The sequence below is a fragment of the Lepisosteus oculatus genome, chromosome 14, assembly GCF_040954835.1.
Source record: "Lepisosteus oculatus isolate fLepOcu1 chromosome 14, fLepOcu1.hap2, whole genome shotgun sequence".
NCBI lineage: Eukaryota > Metazoa > Chordata > Actinopteri > Semionotiformes > Lepisosteidae > Lepisosteus > Lepisosteus oculatus.
Window position 1 is genome coordinate 33,356,743 of NC_090709.1, and position 26,835 is coordinate 33,383,577.

General features: G+C 42.3%; 1 protein-coding gene and 2 non-coding genes across 3 annotated transcripts; all 3 read right to left on the reverse strand.

Annotated features, from left to right (window-relative positions):
• Positions 1-1,279: 1,279 nt before the first annotated feature.
• Positions 1,280-3,723, reverse strand: LOC138242343 (zona pellucida sperm-binding protein 3-like). Its single transcript, XM_069197838.1, has 9 exons — positions 3,105-3,723; positions 2,888-3,003; positions 2,705-2,811; positions 2,446-2,620; positions 2,251-2,368; positions 1,952-2,052; positions 1,801-1,874; positions 1,451-1,633; positions 1,280-1,371 (listed from the first exon to the last, which is right to left on the reverse strand). Exons 1-9 carry the CDS (start codon positions 3,660-3,662, stop codon positions 1,364-1,366), a joined length of 1,440 nt encoding a protein of 479 aa, XP_069053939.1. The 5' UTR covers positions 3,663-3,723; the 3' UTR covers positions 1,280-1,363.
• Positions 3,724-19,856: 16,133 nt separating this feature from the next.
• Positions 19,857-19,914, reverse strand: LOC138243893 (U7 small nuclear RNA). Its single transcript, XR_011192511.1, has one exon. It is a non-coding gene; the product is annotated as a U7 small nuclear RNA (small nuclear RNA).
• An 879-nt stretch (positions 19,915-20,793) lies between these two features.
• LOC138243873 (U7 small nuclear RNA) lies at positions 20,794-20,850 on the reverse strand. Its single transcript, XR_011192491.1, has one exon. It is a non-coding gene; the product is annotated as a U7 small nuclear RNA (small nuclear RNA).
• Between the last annotated feature and the right edge of the window lie 5,985 nt (positions 20,851-26,835).

A 26,835-nucleotide genomic window follows, 5' to 3' on the forward strand; every position in this document is an offset into this window, starting at 1 on the left:
CGGTCCATAAAAGCCTAACATTACCCTTTCTTGCATAAATTGTAGAACATGCCGTCACATTTCAGTTGCACCTCAGTAGCAGTTTGATCTATTATCACCCTGCTCCCCACCTCATAACCTTTGCTCTTCTTATTCTGGTCTCCTAACTGTCCCCCAAGCCCATCTACACTGTATGAGTGACAAGGCCTTCTCCTGTTATGCCCCCAAGCTCTGGAACTCTCTCCCCAAGGATACCAGAGTCACCTTCCCTAAACTCCTTCAAATTCAGACTCAACACCTTCTTCTGTAGAAGAGCCTTTACTGAACTGGTTCCATTCTTTACCCCTCTGCTTCTACTTTCCTTAGTACCACCATCCATGGTCTCCTCTGTCTATTGGAACTGTTTTATCCTGTGTATTCTTATTGTAATTCTGTCAAGTGCTTTGAGAAGCCACCTTTGGAACCATTATATAAAAAAGTTTATCCTAAAACCTTGAAGCTTTAATAGGGCAGTGCAGTAGGGCTAAAAATTAACAGTGGTAGTGGGCCAGCAGGATTTGTGCAAATTATAGGTAGTCACAACGGGAGACTAGGATTCACTTGAAATTCATGACATGGGACACTGAAACAGGGGAGAGGCTTTGTGTAGTAAGCGTTCAGTCTCAATCTACACAGTCTGTGCTGCTGGTAGAGGTGGTTGTGAACACCTGTCTTCCCAGTCAGGTGTTGGGATCTCCAGTCTCAATCCTAATACTCCTCATGACTGTCCAATACCACTGCTGTGAAACCAACACCCATAAGACAAAACCTCCGAGATTCTAACTGCACCATTATTCACTGATGTTTGTGCACCAGTATTGTTCCTTTGCTAAGGAATGGAAGGCCTACTTTACGCCAAGCCCCTGTTGACAATTCCTTCCTTGTGTTTATTTTAGTCAGTTTGTGCAGCCTAGAATAGGACACCAGATCTCACCCTTACTGGGCACTACAGTAGCAACTCACACGCCATAAGCACTACCCCTCTCGGAAATGGGAGGATTTCCAGTATATTGAACACCTCTGTCTCTCCCCCAGTAAAGAGTGTCACACTGCCCTGCCCAAGGAATAGTGCGGCCATCTTCCCCCAGTACAACGCTTTATTACTCCAGACATTTTCAGTCCTCATTGGCAGCAATACAGGAAGCATTCTTGAAAGGGGAACCCCCACAAATACTTCCATTGATTAATGGGTCTCACTTCCCTTGAATTCCTCCACCCCATTCAAACCTATAAACCATAAAGAAACAAGGGCAGGCAGAAGGGTCTTTCACAGCTTTATTGAGATGTTGCCATTACAAGGCGACTGGAGGCAGGAGAGTCACAAGGGCCAGGCTGGAGCCTTCATTCAGGCACCTGGGGAGGAAGAAGGAGAACAATGCAGCTGAACTGCAGGACACCCACCCCTATAGGGGCTCCTCCTGCCAGACCCTACCTGTCCACTGGCCAACATCTCCAAAATCCTCTGCTCCCTCCACATCCTCACTGGTGCTCTCAGCATCTTCACTGGAGCTCTGAGGGTCTCCCTCCTCATCCTCAGTCCAGTTAGCTCCCACCTCCAGAGGAGCATCTACTGGTGCCACAGACACCCGACTACTGGTCACCAGGCTCCTGGTACCTGTGGACAAGCAACACCCAGGATTGAGGGATCTGCTATACCCGGAGACCCACAGTCTACTCATCTACACAGTCCTTTTGTCCAGCACAGGATCATTCCTCAGTTGTCCAAGCATAGTTGTCTCTTGGGCAGAGATGCATCCACAAGGGATAGAGAACCAGACCCACCTTCATTCCGACTGCCAGCACACCTGGACTCACAGCAGGCACAGACCTCATGGTCACCATACAGCTCCTCCCACCTGGAGGAGAGGAGGACAGGTGAGGCCTCCACCTGGCATGTCCCAGAGCACCCTCAGCAGGCTCCTTGCAGAAGTACCTCTTCGCCTCCCTGTTGTAGGTGCAGGACTTGGTCCCTGGTGTTGCTTTAGCAGGAGCCACAGCCATGACACAGTGCATGTACAGCTCAGTCACTTCATGCTACAAGAGGGAAGGTCACAGCATTAAGGGATCAAAGCCAATAGAGGGACAGAGAAGGACCTTCTGCCATCAGTGAAGGCAAGCTGGCAACTCTAGGCACTACAGCTGCCACAGTCTGGTTCACATCTAGATCATGGATGGAAAAGCAGACAATGGATCAATAGAGCAAGAAGGCTGAGCAGCCTTTGAGAGCAGTACCTTCCTGGACAGCTTCTTCTGGAAGAGGAAGGCATCAATTGTGAAGCGGAGCACATCCTTCTGCTTGGAGGGGACAAACCTGGACAGGCAGCCATCTGCCTTGCTGTCCACCATGCACCTGGGGACAAGGACAAGGATGAACCCCTGCAGGCTCTCAGGGCTCCTGCCCACCTCTCCTCCCAGAAGGGGCCGTACCCCAAGTTGTCGATCACGGGGAAACGGGGCTGGGAGTGCTGGTCCGGTTTCTCCGTTACGTAACACGAGTGGATGTACAGCCTCTGCTCCACTGTGGCAAAGTAGGCAGTGGCCTGGAAGTACATGGGCTGACCCAGGAAGTACTCATCCTTAGGAGAGAGCCGGACCCAGCGGGCTAGAGAGAGAGAGAGAGAGAGGCAGCATTACACCTGCACACAGCACCCCCTGCAGGCAGGAGCCACTCACTCAAGGAGCTTACAGTTGGTGGTGAGCAGCACAAAGCTGTGCTTGTTCTTCAGGTCCTTGAAGAAAGTCCTTCTCCTGGCCCACGTGGGGACATAGCCAACCTTGTAGGAGTAGTGGAACCTGCAGGACAGAGGGGTTGAGGGGCATCTGGACACTTTCCCCAGCAGCTTCTCCGCAGCAGCAGAGCCCTGCCTACCTGTTGTAGGAGCACTTGACAGGCACAGAGAAGGGAATGAAGCGATGCACAGGTGCACTGGAGGAGGGCGGGGCATAGCGGAGAGTGTTGGAGTACACCAGGCGGCCCTGGAGAACCTGCAAGGTCACAGAGGAAGGGATATTCCCAGGAAAGGCAACCCCGACACTGGCCCTACAGCTCACATCGATACACTGCCTGTAGATGAAGACCCGCTTACCGATCGCTCGGTACCGCACTCGTGAAGCCCGTAGATGAAGTAGAAGTAATGGCGTGTGGTTCGGCTGACGCTGCAGTTGCCCAAGGTCACCTCCGATGGCCGACAGCTGAAGCCGAACAGGAGCCGACTGACCCTCACGTACATCCTGCTGGAGTCGCACCACACAGCCACTCTTCGGGTGCCCCCGATGGCCGGGCGAGCCGGCTGCCGCCCTCGCTGGGGAGGAAACAGGACGCTCTTGATGTAGGCGGGTAAGGGGCGGCTGCCGGCTTCGGGCTTCATCTTCTCCTTGTCGAAGTAGGGCGAGTACGCGTCTCTGGACACGGGAAGGCGGCGGAAGTCGGGAGCTAAGAACCGCGAGTCGTTCTCGCTTGCAGACAGGTCTTCGGGGGGCGCATCTGCCAGGTTCAAGTCCTCCGACTGGGCAGCATCTTCAGGAGCTGGGAGGTCGGCCTGGAGCGCCAATTCCCGAGAGTCCCAGCCAGCCGGCCCAGCGGAGACCAGTGCGGGGAGCCCGGCCCCTGCGCACAGGCACAGCACAAAGAGAAACGAGCGCATCGCCAAATTAACGTCCCGCTAAATTGCTACAGGAGTAAAATAAGTAAACCAATAAACTGTGTTGAAGCAAGAAAGCATAAAGTGTGAACGCGGTGACTAGGTTTTTATACTGGCAGGACCTGCTACCGCACACCTGGTCACACTACCGCTCAATCAACACAATCAATTACACACAGAGACTCGGATTGTTCTCAGGGTCTAATTAGAACCTGCTTCCAGTCTGAGGCGGGACTCCGTGAACCCGCCTGAACACTTTCCCGTGTGTATCTGACCCCAGCGGAGGAGTTCCACGCAATTTCGACAGAATTAAATCACCCACACGTGTAAAATTTGCTCAGATTAATTTATTGTTCAATTAGTTTCTAATTTCCAAGGACAGTGTGTTAAACTCGCTGTCAGACAGAGTACGGAACATGCGACACGTCCGTCCACACTTTCTTTTATCGAGGGGGCTGTTCTATCAACATGTACCGCAATGAAAATAATTTAACTATTTTTCATGTGTAATTGCATGTCATATTAAAATGTGTAATACAAGCATTTCTTTGTTTTCCAGTAAAGAAATACTGATCAGCTTTTGACATGATCTGATAATAATTTGTCTGATTTTCCAGAGATTGCTTTTGCTTCGCAGCACTGAGAACCAATGGAAGCCCGTTTCCGCCAGGGAGTAAAAAAAAAAACGCACTATGGTATCTCTGAATTGTGACTTAAAATCATAGAATTGCGACCTAAAAACTCAGAATTTTGACTTTATCTCTCACATTTGCGACTTCGAAATAGCCCATATTTCATTGTCTGTCCTTTTGTTATTGTAACGGATTCGGGTTCTAGGGCTTGTGCCCTCGCCGCTCCCGCCCTACTTCGTGCCTCAAACCCCGTATTGGCTCAAACCCAGGTCTTGCTGGCTAGAATATGAAATAAGATACAGAAGCGGCGAGGGCACAAGCCCTAGAACCCGAATCCGTTACAATAACAAAAGGACAGACAATGAAATATGGGCTATTTCGACGTTGCAAATGTGAGAGATAAAGTCAAAATTCTGAGTTTTTAGGTCGCAATTCTGAGTTACTTAGTCGGAATTCTGCGGTACATTACTACAGTATGTAGGACAAGTTAATGTAGAATCATTACTATGTCTGTCTTTTGTTTGTATGTAAATGAATGTCTTTGACAACTTAATGTTAGTTTTTAATTTAGTTTTACGATGTAGGTCATGCGTTGACATATGCACGAGCATACGAAATGTCTCACTCCTGATTCAGCTCATGCTCCATAGGAGAGAAGAGATTCCTCCTGCTTCTCGCACAATCATATCAGAACAGAAGCCCGTGTCGCCCAGCTCTGATTCAAGAGCGACTCGCATCTTCAGCCCTTTTTTTATTCGTGATCCTTATTTTCCTTAGTTATGATCAATATTGAACTTTTTCTAAATAAAACGACAATAATCAAACAATAATCAAACATGCAGGCAGACTTTTAAAAAGTATTAGGAGCTGACAGGGTGCCCCTTTGGAATAGTTGTCAGAAAATGTGAGAAAAGGAAAGGTACGTAAGCTCTCACACACAGCATTGGAGATTGGCATCTGATTGAAAAAAAAACTACCTGTCTCCCCAGCATTTAACGGTGCTGTTGTTTTGATTTTACATATTGTTAGCATTTTTACGAATTGTTAAAAGATTGATATACAAATCTCTAAATAAGAAAACGTAAAAACCCTAGCTGTAAGCAATTGGCCATTCATATTCCTGAATTTTAAATCCCTGTGTTTTTCTGTATCCGAATGCCTGGTGCAGCTAATTTGAAAGCAGAGTCTACCATTTACTGTATTGCAAAAGCGTATTGTTCCCACCAAGGAAAAAAAATCCTGAGTTTACAGGAGTAAAAGAGGAAACAAATGCAAACACCGTTTAGAAAAAACACACACGTCTCAGGCCTTAACCATGACAAGGATGGGATTTGAACCTAGACGAGCAGAGCACAATGAATTAGCAATCCAAAAAGTGACTCCTGTTTAATTTTCTTTTCGCTTGCTCGATTTATAGTACGTTCCTAAATCCTTATAACCGATAAACTAAACGGCTTCATGTGCCACAGCATTCTGCTGCAGGTACGGTTTGCACCGTGTATTGGGCGAACCCGAATGAAATATTTCAAATATGGGAAGAATTTCATGAAACCTGAAAAAAGAAGATCACAGCCAATGTCAACAATTCGGAGCCTGTAGGCAGCTTCAACAGAACAAAACGATCTGAAGCCGCAATTCTTTCATAGAGTGTATTGTGACACTCTAACCACGTTGTTGCTATTACTGCTACTTCTGCTGCCGTTGCTTTAAACTCTACTCAGCGGGCAAGTAAAGTTGTACAAGGAATAGACTACTTTGAGCCATCCAAATTCCATTATGTGAATTTAAGCTTTTTTTAATTAATAACAGCATTAGTAATACAATGCGTGCTCAGAAACCTTACTTATTAGCTTATGAAGCAACAGTGTTTCGACAATTTGCGGTCTTCAAAAAGTAAACGCTGAAGTTTTTATACTTCTTTGTGAGCAGATCACCTTTGATTTAGAAAAGGAAAACTTACTCCCCTGTTGCTTTCATCTGAATCGAGACCCAAGCGCTAAGAAAGCTGAAAAATGCAGAAGTCATAAACCCGATTTTAATTTAGATACACATTTTCTAATGCAGCCTTCATTACAAGACAGTCTATTTCTCGAAAGCGTTTTATGTAAAAAAGAGAAAAACGAAAATATGTGGATGACAATATTTAAAAGCTGAAGATTTTACTTTTGAGAAATTGTCATTTTATGTATCTAGACGCTTTTCAACCGCTGGTTTTGGAACTTTGCTGTGCTTCCTGCATCATTTTCAGTGTTATAAAGTGGGTGTTGAGGGAGCGATCACTGTAGAACAGTTGATAGGTTGGAGCTGTTCAGACTACTCTTGTTATTTCTCAAATGCTTCCATCATTTTTCTTTCACGCTACGACGCGAGTGTGTACATGTGTTTGGTTTTCGTTTCACTAATTCTCATTGAAGATTCGTGAATTAACGACGAAAGAATCAGTTGCCTCGGAAAGCAGAAGGTTTGGTTCTCAACGATCTTGAAGACACGCCCATGTAGTGCAGCGTGTGATATTTGTACTATAAAAGACCAAGTGCTCAAAGTGACGTCTGCGTTTACCGTTTAGACTTTTCATCTCGGGCGCACTTTTAGAAAGCAAAGATAGAGCAGTTGTGTTGAATCACACTACAACAGCTGTTAGCAGAGTGGCGCAGCGGAAGCGTGCTGGGCCCATAACCCAGAGGTCGATGGATCGAAACCGTCCTCTGCTATACACACCGTCAGTCTAATGAAGTGAATGTAAACCTTTTTTTTTTCTCTCGTGTGTGTGGAAGCTTCACACTTCGTTAATTGTATTCGTTAATCTTTACCAATAGCAGATGCCCAAATGTATCTTTGGTTGTTCTGTGATCCTTCATAGTTTCCTCAATTCCTTCAAATTAACATCCATATCAAAGCAATTATATATATATATTACAATTAAGGTACATATTAAAAATATCAACGCACATTTGTATAATGCTCATTTAATAATGATTGTCAAGGATTGTCAAGTTCTCCAACAAATCTGTGTTCTAATTTTAAAATATTTTTGCTAAGGATACAACGGGTGTATAAATGAATTCTCCCAACAGCCAGTTAAAAAAAAATTCCACACGTGAGGATGGTTTTCTTGGACATTGACTTAGGTACTGAATTGTTTACTTGTTTTAGTTGCACGCGAGTAAAACACGAAGATTTCCTGCAACATTCAAGAGGGTTTGCGAAGAAATCACTTCAATTATTAGCGCAGATTATGTTTACATCATCACAATCTGAAGCACGTCCCTAAGTGCGTTTGACCCACCAGCCATTTGTTTAACAGCTGCACAGGGACACATTCCCGTTGCTTTTCACAAATCACTGGCATTTTTTGCAGCATTTCTTCTGTCCTGAGAAGCAAGTTTTTGTATTTTATCTTTCAGAAGTTGTATGAATTTCTTGAAGTTCAGAAAAAACTTGTTCCAGAAAAGAAATGAACACTTGCTTCAAAGTAAATCAAGACGTATGTATCTCTTGCTGTGTCTGCTCTTATCTGTCCATCTCTCTCTCCTCTTCTCTTACTCTGGCAGTCTGTGCAGAGTTTCTGAAGGAGATGTAACACCACTTGGAAAAGAAGAAAAATTCTCAGGAAAATTCTCAGGCAGAATAAAAAATCATTATTCTCTTCTCAGTCAGATTCATAGCTCAGACTCACACTCAGACAGGATCTCAACTCCGTACTGCTCTCTATCCTCACAATTCAGAACCAGAAGATATTCAGAAAATCAGTGCTGCTACATGAACAATATCAGACAGAACAGCCTGGACTCATGTCACATTTCCCCATTTTATCCTTCCTCCCAGCCCTCTTAGAGACATGAAAGAGCTCCTGGTTCTCCTCTCTGTGAGAGGGCTCAGGGGTCACTGATCTGGCAGCTGTGGGCTCTGTTCCAGGTCGAAAGCAAGAAGGTTCTATTAACGCTTTCCAGGACTTCCAGCCCTTCAGTATTACTTTCTTTACTGTATGTCAGCCTCCCAAAATGTTTATAAATGTTTTATAACACATATGAGTGTGAAATTATCTTATTATTTATATATAGTATTTATGTAATAAACACCAGTAGTGACACTATGATCAGTATATTGATTATTTGTAGCCGATGGTCCGATGGTCATGTCTACAATAGTGACCATTTGACCAGTCTGTAGCTCTGAGCAGTGGGACTCAGATCACACAGAAGACCTGCCTGTGTGTGATTCCATACCAGCCCTGGGATTCAGCTACTCTCACAAATGTCTCACAGACCGTCTTATAAATTTACAATTAGATGAAGTCATGTAACAGTTTTACAGATAATTTAAATAATCAGACAGCAGTTTTGGCAGTGGATACATCTCCACATGGGGGAAAGAAACTGAAATATATGTGCTCACTGTAAAGTAGGAAGAGGTGGTCAGACAAGCAAAACAACTTTGCAGATAATGTGAAGTGACATTGTTTTGTGTTAATCAGCTCACAGATTTCGCTTCATGTGCCTTAAGCTGTGCAATTTGTATGGTTGTTGAATGAGATTGATTTCTTCACAAGCCCAGTCAATTGCCAGTGGAGAGCTTGCCGGCTCACACCTTCATGAAGACTCTCTTTAAGATTTCATTGTCAAGTCGCCTCCTTTGCATACAATAGTAGCACCGACACTAAGAGAAAGGATGAGAAATGGCGTTTATCAAGCGATTGCAGTGTTTGTTTGACTGAGGATCCTTGTGTGCCAAACTGGCCTCTGGAGAAGTGTAGTGCAGTAAAACAGAAGGTTTGTGTCACTCAAGATTGTTACAGAACAGAACAATACAATTACAATACTTTTATGAGAGTAAATATTACTGGTGCATCACAGTTCTTATAATGGTGAAAACAGGAGCACCTTCTCTACATTTTTGACTGAAGTATTTAAACGGAAAGAAATACTATCACTATGCAATGTTCTAGTCTGATGAAACAATGTATAGAATTACAAGTAATAGGTTTATTCCATGCTGAAAAAAAGAAGAAAGAGAACACAACGTTTCGGCCGTGGAGCCTTCTTCAGGTGTCTTCAGGTGTCTTCAGGTGTTGACACCTGAAGAAGGCTCCACGGCCGAAACGTTGTGTTCTCTTTCTTCTTTTTTTCAGCATGGAATAAACCTATTACTTGTTCCTTTGCAGCCTACGCATGCTGACGCAGCTACCCACCTGAACATGTATAGAATTAGGTGACAATATCGGAATTCATTCAAATGCACAAGATTAATTTTCAGCAACAAAAAAAGTGCTTGGAAATATTTTACAAGAATGAAACCTTACATTCACCCTCTACATTAGCAGAGAACAGTAGGACAGAAGGTTAGTGTCACTGGACACTGCGTCAGAGAGGCCGATCTCTTCTCCCTCATTATGCAGGCTTACCCACTCATGATGAACTGTACTCCAGCGATACTCAGCTGCCATCATCGACTCAGACATGACGTTCATGTACATATTATACCCTAATATGTCACTGCGTTACAATAATTTGATCAAAACAACTGGTGAAAAAATAATAATCAAATATTTCTTTCCTTCTTTTAGTAGATAAAGACTTTATCCAAAAAAGAAGCATTTATTCCTTTCCTCTCCTACCAGCCCTTACAAGTCACCCAGTTTTTAATTTAGAGCTGGATTAAAGCTCTAGTCTCTTGGTGTGAGTTGGAACCCCACTGCTGCCAAATATCTCCAACTATCTCAGTGTTAAGAAGCAAAAAACACACATTTGCTGCAGAAGTAACAGGAGAATTTGTGCCATTCAGCCTTATAGCGTGATGTCATTTTCTCATGCTCATTTTTAGATGCTTGTGATCGAATCTATGATTCTTATGAGTGTGCCATCCATAAAGGTAGCACAGATATAACGTGCCAAGTTTTCAGAGAACCGCATTAAATACAGGTCAGAAGAAGGCGACAAAGTGTCCGCTAGGCAGTTCAGCGATTTCAACGGTGTTCTCTGTTGACACCCGACGTTCTCCAAAAGAGTAAGGTGTTGGGAGTGTGGCTGGGTGGTCTAAGTGCTGGGGTTGTGCTCCATTTTCTTCGCTGGGTTAGGTTTGAATCTTGCCGCTGCTAAGTGTTGGTGGGTTAAGACCTTCCTTCTATTGCGACTTCAATGGGTAAAAGCTTTGCTTGGCAGTCTGTCGAGAGACTGAACTAGGTGTTTCAAGATAGTCTTTGTCAACTTAACATCAAGGCATAAAAAAGCCTCATTTTGTGTTCCCAACAGCAATGCTCTTAGGTCCCTTCAGCATTATGCAGGGAACAACATCTGCCGTGATCACTTTTGAGTCAGTGTGAATCGAAGTGTGCCGCAATTGTTTTTAAAATTGGTACTGTAGGCATGGTGCATTTGTCTGTGAAACTTGAATGCTGTGCTTTTTCACGCAGAATCATCGGCAGGAGCAAAGCTTATTCAATCTTTCCGCACAGCGCTCCATCAGAAATACTTTGTCCAAGTTTTGAAGAGATTGTGGGATTCTCTGCACACGTTCACATCGCGTACCTCAGACAACACCACCATTCGATGGGAAATTGATTCTGCTTCTTGCAGTTGTTCCTGTGGTTGGAGTAGTTACAAAGTTGCACTTTCCTCCACCTTCTGCTATAGTATTCACTGGGTGAGCTTCATCATTTGGCTCAGAAAGGTCAACTGTGCTTCGGAAAAAATCAGCTGCAGTGTCGTTATTTTGTCGGTGAGTATGGCTGTCTTTTAAAGCACATGAAAAACACGAGTTTGTGGATTTCTCCAAATAGCAACGAATTCAGTTGTGCAGTGCTTTACTGCTTTCAGAGGGTCTTTTATCGACGCTGCTATAGTAGAGAAACGACATAATCACAAACGCAACCATTTGTGCTGGCTGTTTCACTAAGTATTAAGCTTTTTCAACTATCACATGATTTTAACTAATTTAACATCATCTCCAGGAGAGCACCTTGCACTGCTCACTGAGCTGATGTACAGTATGTGCCCATTTCTCAAAAATTAAATATCATCTAAACTGATTTTTTCTATTTTAAATGCTTTCCTACTCTTTTAATATTTCAGTTAAATCTTGAAGTAATTTCCATTGATATTAATCCTAGTCCCGATGAACGATTCTGGGACATGGTGTACCTTGAATAATGTTCTTATAGGTTTCAGTTTGGAAAAGTGCGCTCTCCAGAAGCTACCGAAACCTCTAATGGTCGCACAAAGCTTAATGCAATAGCAACGTTTGGGGTTGAAAAAGAATATTACTTGCTATGAATATGAACACTGTTCCAGGAGGCGTGTAAGGACTATTTTAGCTCAGATCATCAATTTATCTTATATTTCTACTCCATTAATATCGCTATTGAGTGTTAAAGGTAGGTCCTGGCAATACTTCATGAGATCTTCTTAAGAAAACTTAAACAAATATATTTCCAGTGCTGAACAAAAAGTAAAAAATACAGATTATGTGCAACTGATAAAATCTCTCTTCCAGGGATGTTGTAGCCACATGCAAATTACTTCATCAGCTTTAAAAGTTTCTTTTGCATTTATAAGATGATCAGCATGACACTCAAAACATACCTGTATTCAGTAAGCGCTGAGTCTGCTGGCTGAGCAAGTTGCCTCCTCACACACAATAGCAGCCCCGAAGCTAAGATAAATGAAGAGAAATTGCTTTTATTGGGCACTTTTCATATCCGATGAGCTTGACATCTCCCAAGGGTGATGGAGTTCTTTTGCGACACTGCTTTTCCCTTTTTTCTTCTTTCTGTACTCTGATGGAAAAAAAACGAGAAAGCATGTAAGGGAAAAATGTATTTTTTTTCATGGAGAAAATGTGCACCAGGAAATGTTTTGTTTTGAAGAAGTGATTTAACATGATACATGACCTAATTTACTGTAGCAAATGCTCACACTGCAAGGTCTGCTTTACTACAAGAGAGAAGTAGAGTGAAGATGTCATAATTTCACTGCCTTGTTGAAGAAAACATTTTTTCTTTGAATTCTAAATCAATCAGAATTTCAGAATGACACACAAACCCTTTGTCTGTTTTAAAGATATGATATTTTAAAACTGATAAAAATGTAGAAAACACGTTTCTCACTAAGAAATTTTAGATGGGGTGGTATATTACTAGTTGCAGCGCTAAACTCACCATGGTGCAATTCTGTTACATGATTGGCCAGTGGTTTAATGGAAAACGCATCTGTTTTTGCATCATGAGATTGTAGGTTCGACTTCTACCGGATTCGTGTGATTTTAAATCAGGCTCCTCAGAAATAGATGTCCATTATGTGAATGAACCGCACCTGAAAGCAAACGTTGGGTCAGGTTTCCTTTCTTTCCTGCATGAAATAGCAAATTGTTACAAAAAGCACCAGCTAATGTCCAATAGCGTTGGTCATTTTAATTAACATGAATATACTGTAAGGTCTTGGTACATGGGAGTAGATTTCATCCACAATTTAAAAAAGGGCAAATAATATTTATTTTATTTAATACAAAAGTGACCTAAAACTCTGTAACTTTCAGGTTAGCTTGAACCTGTAATAAAAAAGGGGCCTGAAACCGTTCTGTGATGTAACTGTCTTACGTATGTGATGTTTCACAGATGTGCAGTGTGCCTTTTCTCTTGTCGTGTTCAAAATGACTTGCTGTGCAATCTCTTGAATGTGTGTTCTGTACTGCTCTGTTATTTCATTTAGATTATCTATGTGGTATACAGATAAAACTGGACTGCATGGTGTAATGTCTGGGTTCAGCACCAGCTGGACCTGAAAACACATCAGCCGATCTCGACATTATTTGAACACACAACCTTCTGAGGTGGTGTCAGATGTGCTACCATTGCACCACCAGGTCACTCCGTAGAAGTGCTTTTAATTCCCCCAAGGAGAAAAATCAGCGTCCCTGAAAAAGTGTTTTTTTCATTCTCTCCTGTGTGGAGCGCCGCTCTTCCAACGAGGGTCTCTTCTTCCCAGACCACAGATTATTCTTCCTGTCTGGCTCTCACACAGAGAGCAGACACACCGACTCCAATAATGTGTTTACTACATCTGTAGATCTGACCCTCTACAGCCCTGATATTCCTGGACAGGATCCCATATTGAGCAGTATTTATCGTGTTGTGAACTTACAGTGTGTACACAATGCACTTTATACACAAAGTAAGTGTTTTTGTAACTCTAAGACGTTTTGTGAAAATGTTACTGGCATGCCAAAATTGCACCCTCAACTGAACAGTCCCACCCCCCTCAGTTTTGGATAAAAGGTTTGGATAAAAAGTTTTTGAACACTTTCACTTAACTTGCCCCGTAAAAAATAGTTGTACTTTGTCAATGGTCAGATAACTACACTAACCCCGAATTCACAGTTACTACATCGGACTGTTTGATGTGCAGGAGGGCTATCCGTCCAGGAACAGCATGTTACATAGTGTCTATGTTTTGGGGTGTCAACATTATTACGACCTTATTTGCTCAGGTGGACCACTGCCTTGCAGTAGTTTATCCTTATACTTATAGTACAATCGTTATATAACTAGGACTGTAGTTATAGAAGTTTGTACTTTCTGTTGGTTTTACAATGATTTCTTAATGATTCAGAACCTCGTTACTGTTGATGTTGTTGCAAAAATGAACACATATGGTTGATGCTCCAGACAAAAATAATCACGTGAGTTCTGATGAACGTGGAACTGTTCTTCATCACTAAATACCAGATTGCTTGTCGTTATCTTCTAACATGAAATACTAATCTGTGGCATGCTTGTGAGAATTCACTTGGATGGTTGCAACGGCTCCGTTTAAACCAAAATATCACTGCCCCCCTCAGGATTTCAGATGCCCCCCTACAGATCATTCACCTGGCGCCAGTCCTGGGTATAATGTTGAACATAGCTGCCTTGAAAGCAGTTAATCCGGGTGTGATTCCCACCTGATCCATCGACAAACCTTTTCCAATGAATCTTCGATCGATTTAAAAAAGTCTTGAAACTGGTAGGCTAGGGAAGAAGCACTGTTTGAGTGCACTGAGGAAAATGTGCTACTGTGCTGTGTTGCTCCAGTAGCGCAATTGGTCAGGTTGGGGTGCTTTTAAAGCGTAGTTATGTTGAGGTTGTGAGTTAAATCATCACATGGAGTAGTTTCTGTTTTCAGCTACAGAAACTCGCTGTTGAATTTAAGTCTGTTCTTGTGTTGCTTTTTCTGCTCGATGGAGCTGTGTTAATGCAGGCACACCTGCTTCCACGTCAAGTTATTTTATTGTTGCTCACAAACCAACACACTGCAGACACCTCTGATATTGTCACTGCTTGTGAGCCACATGTTCCTGCTGTCAGCCTACCATGTTCATGCACATCTAGAAATATTACTGTTACAGTATAGGAGCGAACAAACGAAACGAAAGCACACCAAGTTTAAAAAGGTCAAAACATGTCAAAGCCCTTCCTCGACGAGGATGGGGTTCAAACCTACTTGTGCAGAGTATCATGTATTAAGAAGTTGTTGTTTTAACCACTAGGCCACCTCCATACACACTTTAGCGCCTTCCGGACATGAGTTGGCTCTTTCCCCATGCTCGAGGGTAATTTTCCTCTTCCACCTACAATTTCAACATTTACCTTGGGAGATGTCAAACCACAGAGCCCGTGCTGCGTTTCAGTGCCGGCTGTAGTGGACACCCCGTTGAACATAAAAAGCAAATTGAGCTCCTTGGACATAAGCCATTTCTCGTCACTTGCTCAGCGAGCAGGCTCAGCGCACACTGAATGCAGGTGTCTCAGAGCAATTGAGATGTGTCCAAGTGGCTGTAAAAGGGATATTTGATACCAGTGCCGTGGCTTAGTTCTCCGACAGCAGGCGTAGCGGCGCGCCGGTTGGAGTATTCTCAGTCGCATTTAATGGGAACGTCATGGCAGCGTCAGCTCAAACCACCAAATGGAGACGGGTGTGCCGACAAGCTGACCCTGCTGATGCGGGATTAACACTAGGATGAGAGAATGCTGTGGCTTAGTTGGTTAAAGCACCTGCCTACTATACAAGAGATTGTGGATTTGAATCCCTGTGGTGCCTTCCTTCCTGTCTTGCTGCATAGTTTATCATTATGGACAGCAACATGCTTCTACATTAAATTTAATGGATGTGTTCATTCAATTTTTGGAACAACTTGTTTTTAAAAAAATCCATACAAATTGTGAAAGATAAAATACTCATCTGTTTTGTCAGTGCAGAGGAATTACTGCCAGCTGGCAAGGAAACAAAAATGATTTTTTTGTCTTTAGTCAAAAACCTGTGAATGTAGAAAAAAGGTGATGTGCGTTAGTTTCTATGGCACAGTCAGTCAGCATATCCTTCAGTTAAACATAACGTTGGTAAATCAAAAGTCCCCAGAGATGCATTTCAAATTAATCTGACCTCAACCGTCTCCCCTAAATGTGATGGGGTTTCTTTGGATTCTGATAGTTGCAGAGATTTCAAACTTTTGGCTAACTACAAGAAGTTAATAGTTGAGTGCCTAAGTCAATATCACCGGGAATGTGACTATGTAAACTTAAATAGTATTCAAAATATTGCAATTTTGTTGTAGTTTAAAAATATATTTTAGCTGGGGATCCTCAAATGATGAGGGTAGAAAAGAGAACTATTCGACACCATCAGGAGTGCTTAACGTGTGATAAAAGTGTTTTTTAATCACAAAGTGAAAATAGTGAATTTGTCTTTCACTTAGGCGTTCATCAAAAGCTCATTAAACAATGAAAGAGAGGCTCGTGTTCCGAATTCTCTTCTTGTCTCATTGTCTTGCTTTGATTTTTAAAATGTACACTGTTGGCTATTCACTCTTCCTAACACGATTAAAGAGCCGAGTTTAGTTCAGAGGTAAAGCATCTCATGCATCGTATGAAGCTCTGTTTTCTATCACCAGCGTCTCCACTCTGATTTCTTTTTAAGCGCGATATCTTTTCTGTGATTTCTTTCGTTTGAATTCCCTCATGTGTGAATTTCAGCGCGACACATAAACTCGTTTGTCTGTTTTTAAGAGATGCAATTTTTAAAACAGACAAAATGAAAGACTGTTTAACTAAATACACATAGAAAACGTACACCTAATTGAGAAAATTTGGACTGGGGCGATGTATTATTGTAACGGCGCAAGCTCATAGTGGTGCACTTGAGGAATGCGGTACAAGGGCCAGTGGTGCACTGGATAACGCATCTGATTATGGATCAGGAGACTGTAGGATCGTAATGTTCTTAAACCCAGTACCATACATGTAGTGTGTTCAGTCCTACACAACCTTTCTATTGACTGAATAAGCCTCCTGTTCCATCTCCATCTTCTTCCCACACATTACGGCTATTTCAGCACCGTTATTGTTGGACTGCAGTCACAGATACGTAAGGGACACTATTCCGAAGAACTGTCTTAAATAAATAACGTTGCAAAAGGTAACAATAAGGGTTTCTTAATGTAATGTTACATTTGGCCGTACAATACAATTTTCTGTACCCTCAAATAAAAAAAATCTTACTGCTTTCTCCTGAGAAACACAAGTGTAGTGTCAAATCACAATAAATAATACAACAAATATACTAAATTAACACCCAGATATGACAACACACAGCTATGACAGAACACATTGAAGACTTAAAAGCCCTTTTTTTATTTCCTTAATTTCCATTCTCTTCCCTCCCCAGGATAACTGAAAACTAACTATAATAAAGACTGTATATGCATTACTTGTAATACAGCTACTAATAAAGATATACATGGAACTTAATTATTAATAAATAACATTTGTATTACTAAAGATGTGTTATGATAACATTCATTGTGGATATTTGTGGTGTCTGGAAAGCAATTTTAGTTAAATATAATAATAATTTTCAAGCAAGTGGTGCATAAGCTTGTTAATTAATGAGTACATTATTTCCATTACATTCAAGACAGTTCTAATGTGATCAATTGTTCTGCTTAATCCGCTACTGAGTTGCTTAAAACCTATGAAGAGGTGGTTTAAGCTAGACTCCTAATGCAGTAACATCTAATGGGCAGCAGCTGTTATTTTAGGTTTGTTGCAATTGAGAACAGGTTTAGTACAGAGCTGCTGATAAATTTCAGTGGAGTTTATTGTATATAAGTTTATTGCAATTGACCCATTGTAGCTACCAATCAGCAGCAAGGAAAAAAAACTTCACTTGTGCCTTTTAAAAAAAGGGAAACAGAGTAGTAGTTTATGTGGTAATTTCAGGTGCAATGTAAGAACTAAAGTTAACTACTCCCATAGTAATGCGTGGGGTCCTATCAATAGAAAAAAAAATGTTGTAACCCGAAAACACAACAAACACAAAACGAGAAGTCTTCCAGGAACCTAGGTAAATCCCTGTAGTAGTCTAACAACTATGAAAAAAAAAACAACCAAACGCAACAATTTCAAAAGAAAAAGAAAACAAAACATTAAAAACAAATCTGGGGAACAACAAAAACACAGAATCTAATGCGAGAGCTTTTTCAAGTCTTCAGTGCTCCTCTCGTCTCAGTATACCTCTCTCATATATTTGTTTACAGGTCAGCTGGAGGTACACAGCTGATGGTAATTTAAGTAGTCACAAATTATAGTACATTATATACAATATTGTAATCAACATATGGCTAATCATCAACTACTACTAGATCTTCACAAATCAACCAATCAGACATACCCATTACACATTTTCACATATTAACTGCACTTTTCTACAGTATTTGCTCAGTCATAGAATACAAAGTGACCATATTTCAAAGTTCAAAAGTTGTAGTAACTTTTTAGAACATGGAGCTTTTTGTAAAACTCTTTATTTTGGCATTAAAAGATCAGCAAGATTATACATTATAAACTAAAAAAAGAAAGTATGCCAGAGGTGGATCCTATTAATCAGATGTAAGCTGTCATATAATGACCTATCTGTAACCTAGAATACTAGTAGTGAATATTTTCCACACCACAGAGAGAATATAATATCATACCAGTAGGTTTTGATTGTCCATGTTGTCAAAGACTTGCTTGTGTGTACAGGACTCTTCCATTGTGCTCAGCCTCTTGATGTGGAATTGGGAGTCCACCTGTTCTGTACACTTTCCCACACGCCTCAGTTCATCTCCGTTCTCTATCAGGAGACCCAGTACCCGAAACTCTGAAATCATTCACATTTTGTATCAGCATTTGAAAGGAATTAGGTCAGGATTTTCTTACACTATTGTTACATTAGCATAACTATAGTGTTGTTAATGTGCTACATGCAATTTATAATCCTAAAATTGTTAAATTTCCACATTTGTAGTTGATGTTGTATGATCTTCACCTTCACAATATTTTGATGTGCCATTTATTGCTTATTAACGTACTATATTTAATCAAAATAATATTAAGTAAGACCTGTATGTATTTAAATAGTATTATTATTATTTAGGAACAAGTAATAGGTTTATTCCATGCTGAAAAAAAGAAGAAAGAGAACACAACTTTTCGGCCGTGGACCCTTCTTCAGGTGTGAGAGAGACAGGGCAGTAGGCAAAGGTATGACGAAGAGATCTAGAAAAAGATTTGGAGGAAGGCATAGTGGGTCGCAGCAGCTGTAGGCGGTAGTAGTTCAGGTGGGTAGCTGCGTCAGCATGCGTAGGCTGCAATGCTGTCTTTGTTGTTTGCCATTTAGGTTAAATACTGTCACGTTTTTCTCAGCAATCCTCTTTTGATGAGTAAGTATAAATAATAATGCTGTCTGCATTAGCCACCCACTGTTCCAGCATGAGTACACAAAGAGGAGTGGTAGCGTGTTACTGAGATGTCATTCAGAAGGGAAGTGATCCAGCTCAGCTCTCTGAGGTCTGGTAGATACATTTTCCATATGAGTAATGTAGGATCAACTTCTTCAGGCTGGAGGAAGGGCTCGCATTTCGGCAGCAGTAACTGACTGAGAAGTGACTCCAAGGACCTGGTCTTATCAGGTTGCTTTGGCACGTTTGTCAGTTCTGCTGAAATGGCCTGTCTATAGGGATATTTAGGAAGCAGAGGAATGACTATCTGAAAGGTGCCATGATCTTCTGGCTGTTTGGTGTAATCATGAATGACGCGGTAAATGCGTGTTCTTGCAATAAGAGAAACAAGATCCATAAAACACTGGCAGAAGTACAAAACTTGAGCGGATAAAAAGACACCTGTTTCTGCATGATTTCAAACAGGGGATCTTGCGCATGTGTGATGAATGTGATTGTTACGTCCCAGTGTGTGGTCTGTGTGTGGTTTTTTTTTGTTATGTTCCACACTGCTGACCTTTGATTGTTCTCCCTTCCCCATTGGCCCACCATTACAGCACTGTTCCGTATGACATCATCAATCAGCCTCTCAGCCAATCAGACTGCATCTTATTCAGCATATAACATGGAGGTTTTCAGGAAGGAGACAGTCAAATAACCACAGTCAAATACCAGGAATACAACAGAAGCACACAGCTATATCAAGATATCCAAATGCAAGACCCTATTTATATTGTTTGAAAAATATTAATACAGATGTTTGTTTTTCACCAAAACACTAGGCTTTCTGACTTCAGAAAACCGTCTAAACAAATACTAAAAGAGCAAAAATTCCACTTCCTGAAGGAAACAAAAACACATGTACCTTACCAAACTTTGAGTACAGGCGATTCAGGGTGATAATACAAGACCATTTAAAATTAAACAAATAAAACCTGTCAACAGGTAATCCTAACTACTCATAAAAAACTGAAGTGGTAATACACAGTAGGTGATATTTGGGTGTAAATTAAATCCATGCAAGAAGAGAGTTTAGTGTTATTCTTCCAAATCTGATATGCAAGTGAGAGATCTGGCTCAGCCAATCACAAAGCTGCCATGGTCTGGAATGGAGCTGCTCTCCTCTTCTTGTTATTGTTAAAAAATGTAAACAAATGACCTGGAATGTAAATACAACCATTAGATTGTAGTTTGAGAGATAAGCTTGTGAACCTTCTAACACAAGATTTCAGGCCAGTTAGGGTGAGAATGTAAGAGCATTTCAAAATTAACACAAAACGTGTAAAATGGCTTTCAAACTAACCTGCTCATAAAGAAGATGTAGAAGAATGTGGTTGTAACGTTCAGTGCATATAAGAAAGAGACCACATGGTTTTGTTTCAAATGGTGTATGCAAATATGATATCTGGCTAACCAATCAGAAAGTACTTTGCTTATCCAGCATCCTATCAAACAACATTTGCAGATTTACACACAGTAGTTCATTTAACAGTTTCAGAAACTGTATACATGAACAAACGCAACTGTTAGGTTTTACATCTTGAAATTAAAGGCACAAGAAAATTCTGTGCAGGTGGCCAGAGGAAAGAGCTTCACTAAAAGTCAGCTGACAACAGCAGTGTTCTTGAAACTATCATACAAGATCTTTTTATTCATAAAAGTCCCATAAATTGTTTGAAAATTATTGTTAAACACATCTATTCTTTTACCAGAAAACAGGCTTTCTGACTTCAGAAGCCTTCTAGACAAATACTAAAAGAGCAAAAAATCCAGTTGGTGAAAAAAACAAAAACACATATACCCTACCAAACCTCGAGTACAGGCCATTCAGGGTGATATTACAAAACAATTTAAAATTAAACAAATAAAAGCTGTCAACTGGTAATCACAGCTACTCATAAAAAAATGAAGTGGCAATACACAGTAGGTGACTCTTGAGTGTAAATTAAATCCACTAAATTTAGTGTTATATTTCCAAATCTGATATGCAAATTATAGATCTGGGCCAGCCAATCACAAAGTTCCCATGGTGTGGAATAGCGCTGCTCCCCTCTTCTAGTTATTCACACTGGTGTTAGGTTGCATATTAGCACACTTCATCTAATTCAGTTGTTTCAGAAAAAAAAGTAAACAAATAAACTGGATTTATTTGTTGGAGCTTCACCAATCTGTTTTTCCACCAAATAAATTGGCTTTCTGACTTCAGAAAAACCTTCCATTTATTTTTAAGAACTATTTTAATTTCACAAACAAATACAAAGAATCACAAAATAGGAAACTTATAAATAAATATACCCAAAACAATATATATGAAACCATCTCTTTAGGTTATAGTGCTCTAATAATGGACAGGGCCAGGCTACCTGCTCCCTTGACTGGAACCTCAATGCCTTTGAACACCCCCATGTTCCTCAACCTCCTGTTTTTATTCCGTCAGCACCTCTGAACTCAGTTCCATGAAGGACTATAGAATACTGGCTTAGCCAGGTGCGAATGTCCTCCATCTTTGCAAACTCTGAGAACAAAACAACATGCATAGTTGAATGTGGATCTTCCCATTGGCCTGAACTATCACTCTTTTTGACTCAAACAACTCCACACATTGTTCAAAGCAAGGGGAGGTAGCAGTAACAACTTCAAACGTTTTCTCCACATTCTACAGATCTCTAGAAATAGAGGAGGTCAGGCTGCAAAAGTGGGGGAATGGAAAAAATCTCCTCTCCAGAATGTGGAAATATTTTCCTGGATTGAGTCCTTTCCTCTGCAAGTCACTCCTCCCCACCTTGTGCAGTGTAGTGATTGTCACGTTCTCTTAACACACTGAAGGGTTTCAGTTCGAAAGCAGGAGGAAACAAGCGATCTCTTTTATCAAAAGTTTAGCTCTCCTGACAGTGCTTAACGGGGCTCTTTTCTACACTGAGAAATTTTTATTTGGAAAACATAAGGGAAGAGAAAAGTTTCCCTTATTGGGAGTTTAACCCAGGCCACCTGGGTGAAAATCCAGAATCCTAACCACTAGACCATACAGGAGCACACAGCCTCACAAACAATGTGTAATTTCTGTCTTTATAGCGCACTTGTTACTTAGCTAGCTGGCACTCAGAGTACTGCAAGATCTATTTACTGAGAATTAGTTGAAGTATAACGTCAGGACTATAACCCCAGCTTTCAGGGGGACTGCAACCTTAACACAGAGCCTTAGACCACTCAGAAAAGGTTTGTTGGCTTACAAGTAATTACATGTGTGAAATCTATGTCTCTCAGGCCTGTGAGACTACATCACAGAAGTGCAAACTTGGAGGATGGGCTTAGTAGATAGGGCAACAATTGCGACACGCGCCAAGCCTCTTATGTCCACTGCACATGCAGACTTTGAAAGGGGTCTCAGATTTTATGGGTACTCAATTCTATACGACACTGGCAAGACGGAGTAAAGGAGCAGACCCTTTAAGAGACAAAAACAACACATTGTTACAGCCAATGTTAATTAAAAGGGCAGCACAGTGTTGGAAATACTGTCACGGATGTTATAAGGGCATACCGTTGTTGTAACAGAACAAATAAGGTTCTTGATCCGAGATGAAGTAAAACAGATGAGTTTATTGCATGCAAGGAATAATAAAGCCGAAGTCTTGTTTCCCGCAAGAAACAACAAAACCGAAGTATTGTTCCCCGTACTGTTACAAACTTTTGGGTTATATAGTGTCTTCTTCTCCGTTTCTGACGTCACTCGGTCTGATGATAAAGAGGGGGGTTCATGGTATTTGGCCAGTTTACGATGTTCTGGACAAATTGTCAGTTTAAGATTACACCCAGGGGGGTTCCTAGCTTGCATCTGCAATCCTTATCAGTTAACCCCCTTTCCTGCCATAAACCCCAGCTTGTGACTTAGAAGTCTAAACCCCCTACAGAAAGGATTAAATTCAAACCCCCGTCTTCACATCTTTCTTCATTCCCCCTTATAAAATATGGCATACGTCAGTGTAGCCTATTTTTATACATACAATGTCAGGGCAGATCTTTCCTTTCTTGGCGAACAGGTATGTATTGCCATGACATTGTACGTTCCACGGATATAGCAAGATGTGATACATGTTTTTGTGCACGTGATGATTACAATTATACATATAAACAATACTATTCCTACAAATAAACACTGTAAAAAGGTTCCACCCCAGGACCCAAACACAGAGTTTACCCAAGACCCAATTCCCCAATTTTCAATATAATAGTCCTGATATTTCTGTCCCTCATTGTAAATGTGTTGGGCCAGATCAGAGATGTGCTCAGAATTATCAGGAATATATGTGCAGCATCCAGTGCCAATTACTGCACAAGTTCCTCCTTGGGCTGCCAGTACATAATCTAAAGCTAGTCGGTTCTGCATGGCCACTGTTCTGAGGGCTACCATCTCATCATTAACAGCCTTCAGACTAGATGAGGTAGAATTTGCTAATTCTTCTAAAGTCGAGGCCATTTGAATTAACTCTCGACTCAGAAAGTTCATGCCGGCTTGTGGAAATTTTATACCTTAATAATATTCCCAATCAGCCAATTTTCTTTGTGGTCTGTGGTTAGGTCCGAAGGGGCTGTGGGTTTGAACACGGATATGAGGAACCACATATCCTAAATAACATGAGCCAGACCACTGGGCTGGCAACCACGGGTAGGCTCGTTTTCCACAAATGAAATATGTTCCGTTTGGCGCTCCCCATGCCTCTGAAAATAAGAAGCTTATACCGAATTGTGGGGTGTGCCGATCCTATCCTGGAATTTGGAAGGTAGAGGTGGATATATTTGCAGCAATGGTAAGGTTGCAACGACTCCATCCAACCAAGTGCAGACCATTAGTGTGCTGAAAACATATGTTTCCCTCACGTTCCTTATTTAGAGTCAGGTATGGTGGTGTATGGCTTCTGTCATATTTAGGAGCGTAAGAGCCTGTGAAACTCGTGGGCTTTAAGCCTCGCTCCTGTAGATATTGTAATGTTGTGCAGGTTAAAGTCGTGTTATGGCAACCCCCATAGTTTGTCATATTAAAATTTCCTAAATTATCCCTCCAAATGATCATGCCTATGACTTCCTCGAGACTCCAAGGAATGGCCCCCATAGGAAGTCCTCCCTGTACATATTTGGGTAATGCGGCACTCACCCAGCAGGCACTTTGGTTGGTTTTCTTAGCTGTCAGAAAGGAGAGGCCTAAAAAGGAATTAATTCCATGTTCTCCTTTGTGGGAGAGATGATCATTAATCCCTGCGGAACATAGTCCTACAGCAACAATTATCGTTATTGACAGAAATGATTTCATTCTGAGTCTGTAACTGGGGATGAGGCTCGTTGGCAGTGTGACGCGTGGATCCAGCAATCTTTTCCTTCCACTCGAACCGCAGACTCGGTTGTCAACAGGATCTGGTAGGGTCCGTCCCACCTGGGCTGGAGAACCTGTGAAGGAAATTTCCTGATCCACACCCACTCTCCTGGGATGAGGTCGTGCCCTCCTTCAGGTGGTGGTCTCCACACCTCCAGGACCTGCTCGCGGGCTCCTTGGGTGGCCTCTGTCAGCAACTTGCAATACTGTAACAGAGAATCAGTTAGTATACTCAAGCCTACTCTGTCATGTCCTGGAGAGTCACTCAGTCTCATGGGACGCCCCGTGATCACCTCAAACGGGCTCAGCCCCACTTTTCGATTTGTCCCAGCCCGGATGCTGCACAGTACGGCGGGCAATGCATCCACCCAGGGGATCCCTCCCAGGTGGTACTTTGTCAATTTAGCTTTCAAAGTCCGGTTCACCCGTTCCACCATGCCGGAGGACTGCGGGTGATGAGGGCAATGCAGGTCCCATTTGATCCCTAGTAGGTCTGCCACCACCTGACACACTTTTCCAGTAAAATGTGTGCCCTGGTCTGAGTCTATGCGACACGGGAGTCCCCATCGGGGAATTACTTCTGTCACGAGATATTTGGCAGTTGTCTGCGCAGTCTCTCGTTTGACAGGGACAGCCTCCACCCATCTAGAAAACTGGTCCACCATCACTAGGAGGCCTGTTTTCCCTTTACAGGGTGGCAGTGAACAATAGTCTATTTGCCAGTGTCTAAAGGGCCCCTCGGGTGCAGGACGTCGAAGATTAGGAGCCGGCGGTGCTCCAGAGGCTTTTTGGCACTCTCCACAGCGTTGTACCACATCAGCTGCGAAGGGTGTGAAGCCTGTGCCCACCCAGCTCTGAGCAAAGCGTCGAGTCATTTGGCTAACACCTGGGTGCCCTGTGGAGTGTATTTGCTGTGCTAGGTAGGGCATTAGTTGCTTGGGACAGGCGGGTCTGCCTGTACGCTGGCACCTCCAGGTCCCATCCTTCTGCAGCCCCACATTGCGTTCCATCCAGGTCCATTTCTCAGTCCTTGGGGCCTGGGCCTGGAGCTCGCTGAGCTGTTCCGTACGGAGTGCCTGTATGTTCACTGTGCAAACTGAAGTAATCTGAAGAGGTTTTTCTATAGACCACTCCTCCCATTGCCCCAGGACAGCTTGACGTGCTGTCCAGTCTGCCAGCTTATTGCCCCTGGCTTTGGGAGTGTCCTCTCTGCTGTGGCCCTTACATTTGACTACAGCTACCTGCTTTGGGAGTTGGAGAGCCGGAAGCAGCTCAGACACCAGATCTGCATTCTTTACCGGAGTGCCAGCAGAGGTTAAAAAATCCCTATTACTCCATAACCTTCCAAAGTCATGGCATACTCCAAATGCATATCGTGAGTCTGTGTATATTGCTTCCACCAAAGCTTTCAGTTCAGCTCGCTGTGCTGACGTGGGTACCTCAAATCTTCCCCCACATTGGATATCATGTTCTGTAGTCACAGCCCAACCCGCTTTCCTCTCCCCACTAGAGTTTATGAATGAAGTTCCATCAGTGAAGAGGATGAGGTCTACATTCCTTAGTGGTTGCTCGGCTATTTTGATGCCTTCATCTTCTCCCATTGCCCAAACATCACAGCTGTGTTCTAACATATAGGCTTCTAATGGGTCAGGTAACAATCTGGCTGGATTTAGAGCTCCTTCACGTTCAATGGTAATATCTGGAGCCTCTAACAAGACCTGCCACTTGCTCCATCGTATCGCATTAACCTGACTGACCCGATTCAGGGACATGAGGGTGTGTACTACATGTGGGCATCGAACAATCAGTTGTTGATCCAGCACTATGTTATTGACTGCCTGTACTGCTAGACAGACGGCCTGAACGGCTCATAGACATGGTCCCCAGCCCCTGGCTACCTCGTCCAAGGATCCAGAGTAATACCCTACCGGGCGGTACCTACCCCCATGTTCCTGTATTAGTACAGCTGTCCAAAATCCATTCTTTTCACTTACGTAGAGGTAGAATGGTTGATCTGTCTGAGGAAACCCCAATGCAGGAGCCTGTAACAGAGCTTGTTTTAAATCATTAAAAGCGTGTTCAGCTTCAGGACTCCAAGCAATAGGATCAAGGGACCTCCCTCCCCCCTTTAATAGGTCTGTAAGTGGTTTGGCCCTTTCAGAAAAAGCATCAACCCAATTTCTATTGAAATTGCCCAGACCCAGAAATGATCGGAGCTCTCTCACCGTATTGGGACTAGGGTGTGTTCGGATTGCCTGGGCCTGATCTTCTGTCAATTCCCTTTTTCCCTGACTAATCTTCTGTCCCAAGTAAATTACAGTGTCTAGGCATAACTGTGCTTTGCTATAACTAGTCTTGTGTCCTTTTTTAACCAAATGGTAGAGAATAA